Source organism: Melospiza georgiana, chromosome 3 (genome assembly GCF_028018845.1).
Source record: "Melospiza georgiana isolate bMelGeo1 chromosome 3, bMelGeo1.pri, whole genome shotgun sequence".
Classification (NCBI taxonomy): Eukaryota; Metazoa; Chordata; class Aves; order Passeriformes; family Passerellidae; genus Melospiza; species Melospiza georgiana.
The window spans coordinates 1,236,006-1,251,370 of NC_080432.1; the positions used below are offsets into that span (position 1 = coordinate 1,236,006).

Sequence of the window (15,365 nt, forward strand, 5' to 3'; positions counted from 1 at the left end):
ATTGGGGCACTGGCTCTGTGCCAGGCCTAAACCATGAAACTTTGAGACTGATGTTTATCTGAGTAATAAATTGTTTTTAGCCTGACAGTAGTCCCATCCCTTCTGTAAGGCATTGATAATAAACAGCAACAAAAGGAACAAAAAACCAACAACCAAAACCAGCCTTTTCTCACCCATCAAGTAATTTCCTTTTTGTGCAGTTACACCCACCACCATCAGGGAGCGCTGTTGGCTCAGTCGAGGCAGAGAGGCTGCAGTGATGCCCCAGCGGCTCCAGGGGGCGCTGCTGGCTCCCAGCGAGGCGGAGGGGCCACAATGGCTCCCCTGTGGCTCAAGGAGCACTTGAAGTGGGCTCGGAAACCTCCGGAGGTGGTGGCTGGGAGATGGTGATTGGGATCTCAAACAAGGGGAAAAGATGGGAGATAGCTGTGTGTGGTGTGGGCATCGGGTGCCTGTCTTTCCTAATGCAAAAAACGACATTTGCTTTTGTTAAAATTTTGAAAGTTTAATAGTAATTAAAATAGTAATTAAAATTGGGACAATAAAAATTAGGATAATAAAAATTAGACCCATAAAGAAAATAAAAGAAAACAGAAACTAAAGAATTATGGATGTCTGGATGCTTGGTATTTTGCTAAAAGGCACACTTTGCTAATAAAGGATTAGTCTTTAAAAGTAATAGTTTATGGTATATTAATTTATCTTATATATGATTTAAGCATTCTTTTCAAATTAATGTGTTCTTGTTTAATTTAACTACCTCCCCCTTCTTGTAAATTCAGTTTTTTGGTTTTTGGAAGTCAGATTTTTCTCGATAAGCAGGTAATAATAATTTTCTTGGGATTTTGGTGTCGTTATTTTTATCTAGATAGGATTATGTGAAGAATTTCTTGGCTATATTTTTAAATATTTGAGTTAGTTACAAATAGTATCTTCTATAGTTTCTATTTTACCACTATGCTACAGCTTAAAAACTATATTTACTACACTACTTAAAAGAGATTATTATAGTATAACTTTCCAACATAACACATGTAGTATTCATTTCAACATCTGTGAAAAGCCAATGCATATAATATGTGTATTTCACACCCCTGTCCCCTTGCCTGTCTGCGGCACACAGAGCTCGAGTCACTTCCGGCTGTGGCTCCCCTGAACAAAAAGGAGACACAGAGCAGTCCAAATCAATTCCTTTATTAGCACAGTGTGAAAAATGCCAATCACTTGTTTTAAAATTTTAAAAGTTTAATAGTAATAAAATAGTTATAAAATAGTAATAACAAATTAGAGCAATAAGAATTTGGGCAATTAGAGTAGGACAATAAAAGACAATAAAAAGTAAAGAGTTACAGACATCTGGGTGCATTTTACTCCTTCTGCCAAGCAAAAGCACACCTTGTTAACAAAGGATCAATCCTGAAAAGCAATAGCATATTGCATATTCATATATCTCATACATGATGCAAAAATTATTTTCAAACAAAGGGTCTTTTCTGGTTATTGCCAACTCCCCCACTCATCTTGTAAATCAATCATCTTGGTCCCTCAAAGTCTGGTTCTTCCTGATAAGGAGGCAATAATTCTTCTCTTGGGATTTTTAGTGTCTTGTTGCTGTTCTCTCTATGCGAAGAATTTCTTGATTCTCTTATCCATTCCTTGAGCTACTTAGAAAAGTATCTTCCATCACATGGTTTCTATTTTATATTATGCTATAGCCTAAAAACTAAATTTACCACACTACTTAAAAGAGATTAATACAACATAACTTTCCAATATAACACATATAGTATTCATTTTATTATTTATGAAGAGCCAATGATATAATATGCATTTTTCAGACAGAGCCTGCAGGGGATGAGGCTGAAGCAGCCCTTCAGCAGCTCTCCAGGAAGGGCTTGGCCCTCCCATTGCCAGTGGGGTTTCAGCACATGCACAGCAAAAGCCCCCACAGCTCCCTGGGGCAGAGCCAGCTGGTGCCACCTTCTCCAGAGCACGGCTCTGGTGCTACCAGCCTGCCTGGGCAGCACCAGCACTGCCCCGAGGGCTGCTGCAGAAGGTGCTGGCAGACAGGATTCTCCACATGGGGCACTCCAAAGGCTTTTGTTCAGCAGAGGGGCCAAGGGCAGGAGCAGCTCCTGCTGGGGCTGAGGGCTGGAGGGAAGGGCAGCAGCCCCAGGCACCTGAGTAGGAGCGGCTGCCCTGGATGGAGACACAGCACCCCTGAGACAGGGAGTGACAGCACTGCCTGAGCCTGGGGCAGTCGTGTCACTGCTTTCCTGAGCCTGCAGGCACAACAGCTCCTGTTGGGAGAACGGCCTCAGTTGATCCAGGAGGCTTCAATGAGGGAGGTAAGGATGACACCCAAAAGCCAAGCAGCCCAGCTTGCAGCCAGCGTGGAGCTGGCCTGAGGCCCTGAGGCTTTCTCCAAGCAGCACAGCTCCTTGCTGCAGGAAAACTGCAGCAACTGGGCATTGGATTTTAGCCCTTTTCTCACCCAGATTTGGGGCAACTGTGAGGGATTTAAAAATTTTTATTCTATTTTTCAGTCTCATATGAAGGGTGAGACAATACAGATGTTCCAATTCCTGCCATCACAATTAGAAGCTGACTATTAATTACAAAACATTATATGCATTTCTCAGCTTATTAGTTTTGTGCTACACTCTGCTGGAGATGCTCTAAATCCAATTATTTAAAACTGTTCCTTGTGGGTGCTCTTACAATGCATTATTTATTGTTCTATTCCTCTAAAGTATCTAATCTTATTTGCAAGGCCATCTTTCAAAACTTTTTTTCTAGCTCTATTTCTCTCTCAACAACATCTGTCTTATTCTATGGCATTTCTAACTTAGCATTTCTCATCTCAAAATTTGCATACAGATCCATACTGAGTGGGCCTTTTGTCAGGACTTGAGAACTCTCCACGAACCTATTTCTCACATTTGCCCTCTTTCTTGGATAGAAAAACTTTTTGATGGTCTTGTTCATCATTTTTCATGCACAGTGAAGTATACAAGGCTCTATTACTAACATTATTACGATAACAGTCAATACCTATAAATCTATTTTGCAAAGTTCTTTTAGCTGAAGTGTATAACTCCCTCTTTCAAGCAAGTCGTCTGACTATGATCTATCATTTGTTTTAATTTGATTTGTAAAATCTCTCAGTTTTTGAAGTTGTTTGTGAATTGACACTGAATGATCAGACAAGTTCATACAACACAGTCCTTCAAAATTTTCACAACTATGTTTATATGCCACTAAAGGAAAATCAATGGCAGCCCTGTTCTGTAAGGTTGCATTTTGACAGCACTAACATCTGTCATCATGTTACTAATTGCAATGGAAGTAGTATTGACTTATTTGCTCAGACACTGTCCCTAATTGTTTTAATGCCACACCTGAGGGAAGTTGAGGTAGAAATAAAGCTGATGTAAGTTGTTTTGCAGGGCTCTAGGGATTGAAATTGCTATTACAGTTTTCTTCATAATGATGGTGAAATCTTTTTTCTCTCTGTTTTCTCTTGATGGCTTTTTTTAACATTTTGTGCCATCACAGTGAGCTGTACGATGCTACATGGTCCATTTTTCATTTTTGAGGGAATGCCTTTCCAGGCTCTATCTCTACAAATGAGCTAATATCTTTTTCACAATTGCCGTGGGAATTCATCTAGGTCAGCAATTTCACCCTAAGGGGCACAGGGCTAGAACAATTGCACCACAAGCTTGAGTTTCTGTACACAGGATGATGGGGAGTAACATTTAATTGTGGTTCTCCCTGGTACTGAAACTCAGCACAAAATTCCATTGCTAATGAACCGAGAATTTCTAATTCTTGAGGTTCAGAAGGTGCTTCAAGAGGATCAGACAAGAAGGCAAGAGGATTCTGCCTTTCTTATAAAGCAAGGTGTTGCTGAGAGATGGCCATAGTAACTTGCCCTGTTTCACCAAATTTGGGAAAAGTTAGATGCCATTATGTGAACATGGTTTGAGAGTGTTGTCAATGTAACTGCATTTTGTGAAATGCCTGGTACAAAGTTCTCCTAAAGTGCAAAGCTGTTGTGGTTCTTCCTTCCCGTGGATGTGGCTTAACACTTGTCCAGCTCGGATAGTACTTCCGTCTTGGTAATTCTCTGCCATGCCTCCGGGATTTCTCCTTTGCCCTGAAATTTCCCTTTGTACAGAGCTTCCAGCTGTGTCCTGAAATGAGACACAAACCATTTCCAGTATGCCTGCATGGATGAATCAGGAAGAATGTTCCAAGTGGAAACAGGAGGTCCAGCATTACGGTATGTTTTGTAAGGGATCCATGGGCCACCACCAAATCTGAATGTGCAGTCACTTGCAACAAGGTTGGAACAAATATCAATGGTCAGTTCGTGTGTGTTGTACTCAATGCCAGGGGAAATTTTCCACCATGTAAATCCTGTCAAAGCTTGTGGGCGATGGAAGACCACCTGATGGTCTCCATCGTGATTCTGCATTGTGTTTGTGCAGACAGCCCCACAAAAGGGACACTGTGCCCAGCACCCTGAAAAATGCTCTGCCAGGATGGTGTGAGGCTGCCTTGGAAATGAGCTCAGGTCAGCACCAGCCAATTCTTTCATGAGCCTGTTCCTCAGGTCATCCAGAGCTTCTGCCATGGCACTGCTCAGGAACTCAATGTCTGTGACCTCCTGGTGCTCGATGCCCTTCAGGTCACTTCTGGGCAAGTTGATCACCTCTGTCAGTTGCCTGCAAAATTCATCCAGCCAAAGAGAGATTTTGTCTTTTCTGTCTTTTCTGTCTTTGACAGCTCGAGTTGATGAAGAAACAGCTGAAAGGATGTTTCGATAGAGACTATCAAAGGAGGACACTAGAAACTCCACCGGACTCCGACTCCCATCTAAGCAGCGCTTCCTAACTCGTGTCTCAATATAAGTCTGAAAAAACTGTCTTGGGGACCTAAGGTACTGCTTGAAATACTCAAAATTTTCCTGTTCTGCCAGATATCTCAGGATGCAAACTTCCAGATTGGCTCTGTTGCCCCTGAAATCTGGGAATTTGCCCTGCATGTCCTCAGCAATGTCTTTAGCTGTTCTCTCATAGACTGCCTGGGTAAGAGGTGGTTCAATCTTGTCACAAAGGAAAACAGTGAAAGTTGTGACAGAAGTGGCTCCTTGGCAGGAAATCTGGAAACATTGGAAGAAATCTTCTCTCTTGCTGTTCAGGTACACAACTGGGTCATTTGCCTTTTGGAATGCTTTGTGCATGGCTTTAAACCTTTCTGCTGCCATTGTGCACAGATACAGGGACAAATCTATGCTGTACTCTCTGTTAAAAGTACATTTCCCATTGCTGGGGACAGAGTTGACACCTTTCTGTACTTCGCTGAGTATTTCATGAATAAAATTTCGACTGTAATCGCGTTTCTCCTCTTCCTTCTTAGCAATGTTTGCCTTCACACATGTTATGATGTTGTCTGTGATGTGCTGAAAGTTGATCACATCAGCATTGGAAATGCTCCTGGGATCTGAGATATAGCGTAAATACTTTTTCTTCATGATGTGTTTCTCTGGATCAAAAGAAAATCCTCGGCTCTTGGGAAATGACGTGATTCGTGCATGGATACCCGGCTCCTTGAAGTGCTCTAGAAGGACATCTTGAATTTCCGCATCAATATTCACCTGTTCTGGAGGAGGAGCAGCACGGGAGACTTCGGTAATCCACTTATTCCAGAGGAGAGTAAAGTTGTCCTTCAGTTCTCTCTCACTGAGGCTCTGCCCTTTCAGAGTCACAGCCAGCTCCCGACTCCTTCTCAGGAGCTCATCTTCATAGTCCAACTTCCTGGCATCCAGTTTCCTCTGCTCCTTCTGTAGCTCAATGAGATTCTCACATTTCTTTTTTGTTTCAAGAAGAAGAGTCTCTTTTAGTTCTTTCAGCTTCAGCTCTGTGCTTGATTTCCACTGGACCAGTGTCTCACGGTCTTTGTCTTCCCTGAAATATTTTTCCACTTCTTTCTCAATGTCATGACTTGTCTCTTGCACCAGCCCTTCAAGGTGTTGTATCATGACATTCTGCAAGTCTCCATTCCGAATTTTTTTGTCCAGTCTCAACTGTACATCTAAGATGTGACTCCTCAGCCTCCAGGTCCACTGACTAAAGGCACTTTCCAGTCTCCTGTACACAGCAATCTCCAGGGAATTCTTGAAGCTGAACACAAAGTTTTCATTCAGCAAAGCATTCCAGAGATCACCAACACGATCTTTCAGGCTCGAGAGCCTCAAAATGCTGCGCTGTGACTTCCTCTTGGAAGGCTGAAGGATCTTGCTCTTGAGCTGCTGGATGTTCTGGCTGTAGGTGGGGTTGGGTGGTGCCATTGGGGGGTTTCCTTCCCACAGGTGAGCAAAGTAGTGAATGTGGGTGTTCACATCAAAGCCAATGACATCGCTGAAAGAGGAGATGTCACAGCATTCCTGCTGAGCAGCTACCACGGTCATTTCATCCAGCTTTTCCTGGAAACGCCTTCGTCCTTCCATGTTCTGCTCCTTGGCAGTTGCTTCTCCCACATTTTGGTGGACAAAGAGGCAGCTTGGGGAAAGATTGACTTGCTTCATCCTCAGAAAAGCCTGCACAGCGATCTGGAGAACATCTTGCATTTCTGATGGATTTTCTCCAAAGATATTGATCACAGTCATGTTGCCAACACCAATGACAAAAGTGGCCAGCTCGTTATCATGGTTGAGGGACTGTTTCTTGTCCATCTCGATGGCACGAAGTCCTTCTGTGTCAACCACCAGCACAAAATCAAAGCCCAAGTCTTGCTGCAGCTCTTCGCCCACTGGGATGAGCTGCATGAAGGCTCCGCGGGTGCATCTCCCTGCGCTGACGTTGAACTGCAGACCAAACATGGCATTCAGCAGGGTGGACTTGCCTGTGCTCTGGATGCCGAGCACGGAGAGCACAAACACTCGTTTGTCCCCCAGCCTCTCGATTAAGCTGTCAAAGATTGCTCCCACCCAGCGCAAGGGCAGGTAAGAAGCGTCCCCATCCATCAGCTCCATGGGGTACCCTGAAACCATCAGCTCTGCTGCAATTTCTGGCAGTTTGACAAAATTGTCTTTCTTGCAGTTCAGTAATTGCAGAGCTTCATAAATCTGCCCTGCCTCTCTCAGAAGGTGCTCCAGGCCAATGGATGAATCATTGATTTCATCAGAAATGGAATCCAGCAGATTGATCAAATCATTGTTCACACTGTTTTTCTCCTGTTTATTTTTTTCTGTCCGGTGTTTAGACCATATCTTGTGATAGTCTCTCCTCAGTTCTTCAAGGCGACCACAAGACAGCTCGTCCATAAAGACCTTCATCCAGTGCAGGAAATATTTCTTGTTATCTGCTGGCTGAGCCTGGAGAAAGCCAAGGAATGATTTCATCAGCGCGTTGAGAGGGAAAGCTTGGTCAAGTTGCTTTTTTCTTATCGCTTTCTTCTCATTTTCAATTTGGCTGCGATGATGCTCAATGCTCTTGTTCCTCTTCTCCTGCAAGCGAGTGAGTTCTTTGTCCTTTTGGCACCACTGATGCCACAGTTTTCCTTGAAGTGGCAGCAGCTGGGATTTGATCTCAGACAGCTTCTCTTTCTTGAGAAGCTCCACCAGCTCCTTTGCCTTTGCTTTGGCTGTCACACACGCATCTCGATCTGCATCCACTATGAATCCGTGTTGGCGAGCTTTCTCCACGCAGGCCTCCAGGCTGAAACATGGATTAGAACCTTCCAGGAGATCCCCAATTGTCTTGGTCAGTTGGTCCATCATTTCTGCTTCGTTTCTGTTCTTGATCCCTATTGTTATGTTTTTGCTTGCTTGTCCAGCTGCAATGTTCTCTTTTTCTGTGAGAAGACAAACCAAAGGCCTTTGTGACTGCCACAGGTCCTGCAGAAGCTTTTTCCCCCTGTTGTCCATGTGCTCCCAATCAGACACAAGAGCCACATTGACAGCAGATATCTCCTGCAGGAACTGCATCTGTGCTCCGTGATCCCTGGCGTCTCCATGCAGGTTACAGAAAGCCACGCAGCACTCAAAGGTGTCATTGGGGCTTCCACGAGGGCAGTACCAGGCGATCTCCACCAGCCCTTCCACCAGCAAACGCTCTCTGGTGCTGCCTCTGCAGTGGCGGTGGAAGAAAGTTTCGTGTTTGCGTTTGCTGAGCAGGGCATTGAGGAGCTGGGACTTGGAAGAGGAGGCTGAGCTGCCAATGCGGATGAAGGACACGATGGGTGTCTGTGCCTGAAAGATGAGTTTGTTGCTGAAACTCTTTGTTTGGGCCTGCTTTCCTGACTTGTCCACCTCTTCCCAGCTCCTTTGGATTTGGCTGAAGGTGTAGAATGGGAACTCGATGTGTGAAGTGCTCGGGTTGGGCACCAGCAGAGGCAGCGCCATTTGGCAGAACGCCAGCTTGGTTGCCAGGGTCTGTCTCAGGAAGTCATCAGCACAATGGAAAATGGCCATCTGCAGGTCCATGGGGTGCACATGGCTATCCCTGCTTGCATGTTCAGGGGTTGCTTCCATCAGCTTATCAAGAAAGATTTCAAAGGCGTCTGATTGTTGGTTCTCTTGGTCTCTGTTTTGTGGCACTGATGCAAGGCCTGGACTGCTCCTTTCCCAGCAAGTCAGGTACCTCACCTGGTAATCCACAGTCAACAGCTTTTGCAAGAAGTATAGTGGCAGTTCCGTGTCCTGGCTGGGCTGGCTGTCCTGCAGAGATGTCTTGCAGATTGTGAGGAAATCTCCCATCCCCATTTTCCTTGGATAGTGACTTTCCAGTCCAAGGCGCTTGATCAACTGGAGGAACTCATGGTTTGCAATGGCTTCATTTTCTTTGGCTCTGCTGCTTTCTGACTTGGACTGGGACTGACTTGGGGCTTCAGGTGTTGGAAAAGTGTCTTCCAGGTCTCTGTGTATGTTCTGCATCCTCTGTTCATCCCACTTGTCATCCAAGTCCCCACTGATCAAGGAGTCCAAATCCCGTTCCAGCCTCTCCCAGTGTTCGTCTCCACGGTGCTTTTGGAGGAGATTCTTTATCTGTGTGGACCACAAGCCTTTCATGTGGTCTTCCATGAAAACCAAACGCTCCCTCTTCTGCTCAAGCGACAGCTCTTGAATTTCAGGTGTCACAGTCAGACCTGTCAGCAGAAGGGAGGCCTCAGCTCTGTTGGCATCTTGCTCCTTCAGGTTCACGTACTCTTCATGTGCTGCTTCCATTTCCTTGGCCATGTAGTGAATTTCTGGGTGTCCGAGGAGGTGCTGAAAAGTGCTGCTTTCCACCTGGTACCCTATGCTGGTAACAATCAAGAGCACCAACAGCTCCATGTCTTTCTGAGCCTGTTCCTGGAGAGACTGAAGTAAGGAATAAATGGCAAGGCTGCTCATCAGGGTGGCTTTTATTTTTGCTTCATGAACATCAGAAGCAGAGCTTCCTGGTGTGTAGGTGACAGCATGGATGTGCTCCTTCATTTGCTGCAGTGTTTTGATGAGCTTTTGAAGCTCAGAGACTTTGGGAGATCTGGGAAGTGGGTGCTCAGTCTGGAAGACCCATTGCATAATGAAGGAAGCCTCAGGGAAGTCCTTGACAGAGTAGATATGAGGATTCAGGAGACTCCTCAACCTTACCTTGATAGAGGTGGTGTTTTCTGGAGGTGACTCCTGGCAGCTCTGCACAGTGTTCACCAGGAAGTCCTGCAGGGCTTTGTCTGACAGGCACACGTTGATCCACACACTGTGGTTCCTGGTTTTTTCATTCAGATCATCTTTAAGATCCATCAGCATGAGCAGCTTCTTTTCATCCACTTTTGTCACCTCCCAGGCCCTCACAATCCCCATGAAATCTCTGGCCTCTTGCACCGCATTGCCCAGTTCCTCTCCAAAAACGGTGCCGATGCTCTGATTTGTCAGTGCTTTGTACCCAGCCCTGAGGGCTCTGCTCATCTGACCAACATACTTAAAATCCCCACAGTGATTGCACAGGATGATGTCCCACACTGGGATCAGCTGAAAGCCACGGTCGATAACACACCACGTTGTGTTATTAGACACCAGCCCCGTTTTCCATTGAGGAAGAGAAGCTGTGTCTGCTGGGCCCCCTGTGTTGACCATGTAGAGCTGAATTGTGGTATGCGAACTCTCTCTGGCTCTACCCGAGACATAAGCCTTTGAGCTGGATTTAGAAACATCCAGGGCACCTGCAACACTAGACAGGAAGTCACCATAGCTCTTCCTGATAAAGCTGTTCAATGCTTCAGACGTTTGTCTCTTCATCTCTTCCTGCTGCTCGGCTCGGAATCCTTCTGTAGACGCCTTCCACCAGAATATCCCCCCAAAGTGGAGGGGTCCCTGGTTTACATGGGTCCCAAACCTGCTGAAGAAGCTCTCACACATCTTCACTAAGATGGGGTTGTCTCTTTCCTGACTGAAGCTCAAAAGCTGTTTCTCCATGTCTTTCAGGTCCCGTAGAGCCGCATCGGAGAGGCGAAGCTGATGCCTTTGGAAGTAGCAGGAGGCCAGAGGGATGTACTGATACTTGGAGATGCCAAAGTAACTCTGCTCAGAGCGGGACTGGTGGGTGTCCTGTGACTGCGAGGAGGTTCTCTCATCTACACTCCCTCCCAGAGTAATCCCCCAGAATGAGGATTTGGCAGAAACGCTCATGCTGAACCCCAGCTGTTCCATGGACTTGGTGAAAGTGGATTCTGCTGCAGAGGAGGAGAACTCCTTCCTCTCAAGCAGCGATCCTTGCACTGGACCGGCGAGCTGGAACCCCTCCGGAACCCTGAGGAGCTGCTCTCGCTTTGCCAGGATATCTTCAGGTCTGCTGGTTCTGTAGATGCCCTGCAGGGCCAGTCCCCCTGATGCCCGCCTTAGCACCTCTGTGTCAGGGATGTTTTCCCTCCTGCCTGCCGACAGCTCCTGCTGCTCCAGCTGCTTCTGGATGCTCTCCAGCATATCTGCCAAGGGTTTCTTTGGCAGTGGCCAGAACTCTTTGGGAATCTCCATGGCTTGCCACAGAGTCTCTGCTTTCTCCCTCAGAGCATCCTGGCTGTGGCTGCGGCTCTTGAGCATTTCTGTCAGATGCTTCAGGGCTTGTTTGGCCTCTTCTTGTCTTTGCTTTGTCTTCTCCAAGATCTTGTTCTGCACCTCTTTAGAGGTCATTTGGTCATCTGTTATTTTCAGGAGTTTCTGGAGTGCCTTTTTCTCCCAGGGATGCTGTGCCTCACACTCCAGCTTGAGGTAGTCTTCATAATCCAGATGTTGCAGGGCTTCTCTATGCTTGTTGCCCAGGATCTGTGTCACTTTGGGCAGCCAGTATCCAGCATCCAGTCCTTCCTTGTGGAGTGCCTCTGCCAGGAGCTGTGCCTTTGAATCCCACTCCTGTGTGTCCTCCTGCAAAGCCATGGCTGTGGAGCAATGTTATAGATTGATAATGAGATGATTGGCTGTTGCAATCAAGGGATGAATACTGTGTGAATATTAAGAGAAGCTCCATTGATGTATGATTAAGTTCCTGTAGTCTGTTCTTTAGATGTCCTCTGTTCTCTACATAGTTCCCCCCCAATATTGTTACCATCAGCTCTCACCACCCACCCCATATTGTTACCATCAGATAGTCTGAGTAATCAAGGACAGGTAGAAAGAAGGTGTGTACAAAAACTTGTCTGCAAGAAAGCACACTCCACCAATAAATTGTGAACAAGAGTTGACTGACAGACTTTTAGAAGGTGCCACGGTTGGCTGATGCAAACCCCTCCATCACAGGGTATAAAAGGCAAAACTTCCATCTTGAAGATTAGGCAGCCACTTGGTAGTCAGCCATGAGGGAAGCTCCCACATGTGTTTTTCTTGTTTAGTCCTTTTGTTGCAAATTTTTTTAAGGTTTTACAAACCTTTCACAATTTTAAAATGTGGGTGGTTGTTTCTCACAAGGAAGAACAGGGAATTTTCCTAAGGTGTTGTCAGAGGTCCTGGGCTCCTGGCAGAGGCTCTGCAACAGCTGCAGCCCTGGGGCTGCTGGAGCCAGGCCTGGGATGGCAAAAGAGCCAGGGTCTCCTTCCTAGCTCCCTGGGTGTGCCTGTTGCTTTCCCGTTTGCTGGATCAACCCTGAAGGTGTCTGTATCCCTGAGACAAAAACACAGACACAGAGACACAAACAGAGAAACAGACTGTCATGGTTTGATGCTGGCAAAATTCCAGTGCCTCATGAAAATATATTCTCCCTAGTGTCTGCTGTGAGATGTGACCAGAAATAGTGCAAAGCAGGGTCAAGCTTAGGAATAAAGGAAAGAACATTATTAACATACAATATGAAAAAGAAACACACAGAACTCCGAATGAAAACCTTCTGAAAACATTCCTCCTCCTTCCTCCAGTTTCCACTATGGCACAAAATAAAACCTTAGCTTCTCAATCCAGTGACCATGCCTCAGATAACCAACTCTTAGTTCATCACCACCCCTCAGATAATTAGCTCTCAGTTCATCAAGGAGAGAGCAGTCCCTCTTGTACCATAGGCTTCCCCAGGAAACACAGTTGAAACTTTTCATGTTTCCATGTCACACGTGGCACCGCCTGGAGAACATTTGCCACTGTGACCTCTTCCTTCCATGTCCAGTGCTCTCGCCACTGCGCATGGACCAGGGCTGCTTCTAGGTTTCCCCTTTTAAGGATGCTTTTCCTAGTTCCAAAAATGCAACAGTCTCTCTCTTTCTGGACACCAGTCTCCCCCAAATTCACCCCCTGGGGCCGAGGGCTCTTGAGAACAGAGATCTTCACTGAAGATCGAGGGCACCAGCACTCTCCTCACCCATTGTCTCTGTTCACGCCACTCCTTCACATAACATCACAGCACTCTCTAGGCTCCAAGCCATTTCCTCCCCCAAATGCAGTCCCTGTGTTACACAAAAAACCCAAACAACTGGTTCTGTCCATGGCTATACAAGAAAAGTCCAGCCAACGGCCACTCCATCATCTCCTCCCACCTATGATTCTTCTCATCTTTTTCTGACATCTTTCACTTGCACGGACTTTCATCACACTTGCCCATTTTCTCCTATTTCATTGGTATCTCTCATCTCATTCAGATCCAGGAGGATCAGTATTTGTAAGGTTTCCATCATCCAAGAAAATGGTTAAAATCTCAGGCTCTGCCTGCCCAGAATTCCCACAATGGCTCTGCTGGAAACTTTCTTGCCACACCCCTCTCCTCCTTCTTGGCTGGCCATGCTGCCAGCACATGATAACGAATTTCAAGGTGGCACAGGCACAGGCTCTCTCTCTCTTTTTCGTGGGAGGGGGCTGCCCGATACCTCTCAGTGTTCCTCCACCCTTCCATTCTGCAGGCGCCTTCACCTCCCTTCTCTGTCCAAGTCTCCGGCCTACCTCACCCAGGCCACATGGCTTCCCTTCCCTCACCCAACCTGCAGCTGGGCAGGTCTGACCTTTGTCACAGACCAGAACCAAGAGAGAGTTCTCCTGGGAGTTCTCTGCTTTTAACCCCCTGTGATCTCAGAGGCATTGCCATGTCCTTGGTGTCCACACATTCAAATATTTCCAATATTCAAATCTGAGCACCCATTGGCTGGACCACAGCCTCCCAAAAAACTCACTTCCTTTTCAAACCAGGACACACAGACAGACAGACAGACAGACAGATAGAAAGATATACTGAACACACTCAGCCACACAACCTGCCCTGGACAAGGTGCTGCCTTCACCATCACCCGCATCCTCCCAGCACAACTCCTCCATCCACAAGTGCAGACAGCTGGGGGAATTCCTGGCTCCATGGAGCACTGGCACAGCCCCTCTGCCCATCCAGCAGCCCTGCCTGCATCCTGCACCCTCTGCCCAGCCCACGGCTGCCCTGCTCACTGCCTGGCCCAGCCTGCTGCTCCCAGCACCCGGAGGCAGCGCTCACACACTCCCCCCATGGGCACCCCACACTCCCCAGACACACTCTCCCCCATGCGCCCCAGGGGCCCTGAGCTGTGCTCCTGCTCCAGCTGCCAGCGCAGCCCTTCCCTCGCCCCTCTCTGGCCTCTTCCCAGGAGCTGCTTCCTGGCACCCTCAGGGGCCCACCCCAGTGCAGGGGGAAAATCCACCTTGTCCCTGCCCACAGCTGTGCCTGGGACATCCTGGTGACCCTTCAGGAGATACTGGAAATGCTGGGACCCATCTCAGAGAGGTGCCCTCTGTGATCTGCTGCTCATTAGCACAGATTTTCTCATCAGGCAGGTGCCCATTGGTGGCCATCTCAGCCACAGACACCACAGAACCAATGAGCCTAAAATCTCTGATGACAGGAGGAAAAGGGCCAGCAAACCTTCAATCCTTCCCTTGAGGGGAACAGACTTCAGGCTGCTCAGCAGCAAGTTACAGAGGGCCCTAGGGAAATGACTCTGGAAGTTCCTGGGGTCCTGTCTTGGGGTTGGTTCTTATCCCATAGCCAGGTTGGTTTTGGATTTGGTTTGTGTCTGGAGCTGTCAATGTTCCCCCTCTGATTCAGGAGTATCACGATGGGTGAAGGTTGGTTCCAGGATTCTGTGTGGGGTGGGGGACCAGAGGGTGCTTTTCCTTCCAGCAGAGGTGATCAAAACAGGGGCCATGAAGCACAGTGTGTCTGACCTGAGATCCGGTTGCCCTAATGGCTTTTTTCTATTTTTTCCCCCTCATGTTTTTTCTTGCTTCAGCCCTGTGACCAGGACTTTCCAGTGTTATAAATGACAATATGGTTATTGGTTTTCACATTTATGCATTGGTTTTTAATATAGTAGTATTTGTAACCCCTTTTAACTGATTTAATATGATCTAATCTGACAGCTTCTGTATGCGCAGTATAGCTTATATAAATAGTAGTGTGATAAATAAATAAATAAATATATTATATCTTAAGCCTTTGCAAAATATTAAAATAGAGACTATGTAATGTTAAATGCTTTCCTTTGTGTAACTATCTCAGATAGTGGTGTGAATAGCTATGTTGACACAATGTACTTGTGGACTACCTTATCTGAATGATAACAGTGATGAGATCCAGCAGAATAAACAACAAAGCAAAAATGCAAGAACTGACCCTCAGAGGTTTTCTGAAAATGTTAAAGAATTGAACAGAGCCTCAAGAAGAAATAACAGATATGAATTTCACCCACAGAATAGAATGAAGACGCATCAAAGGTCAAGCCAAGCCAAAGCATTCCCTGAGGTCACAGGAATGTTTGACTATATACAAACAGAAATATGCATTTATCCAATGTAATGTAAAGGATAGAAAATAATTGTTTTAAGCTAATGGTGGGCTTTTGGCAGTTTGCCAAGCTCCTCAGCTCTGGATACTGTCCCTTTT

The 15,365-nt window shown here is 46.5% G+C and overlaps 1 protein-coding gene across 1 annotated transcript; it reads right to left on the reverse strand.

Annotated features, from left to right (window-relative positions):
• Nucleotides 1-4,087: 4,087 nt before the first annotated feature.
• On the reverse strand, nucleotides 4,088-11,422 carry LOC131082130 (interferon-induced very large GTPase 1-like). The gene has a single exon (XM_058021811.1). It carries the CDS (start codon nucleotides 11,420-11,422, stop codon nucleotides 4,088-4,090), a length of 7,335 nt encoding a protein of 2,444 aa, XP_057877794.1.
• Between the last annotated feature and the right edge of the window lie 3,943 nt (nucleotides 11,423-15,365).

Bases quoted from the DNA above. Each gene is read 5' to 3' on its own strand.
- LOC131082130 (XM_058021811.1), bottom strand. From the start codon at position 11,422: ATGGCTTTGCAGGAGGACACACAGGAGTGGGATTCAAAGGCACAGCTC.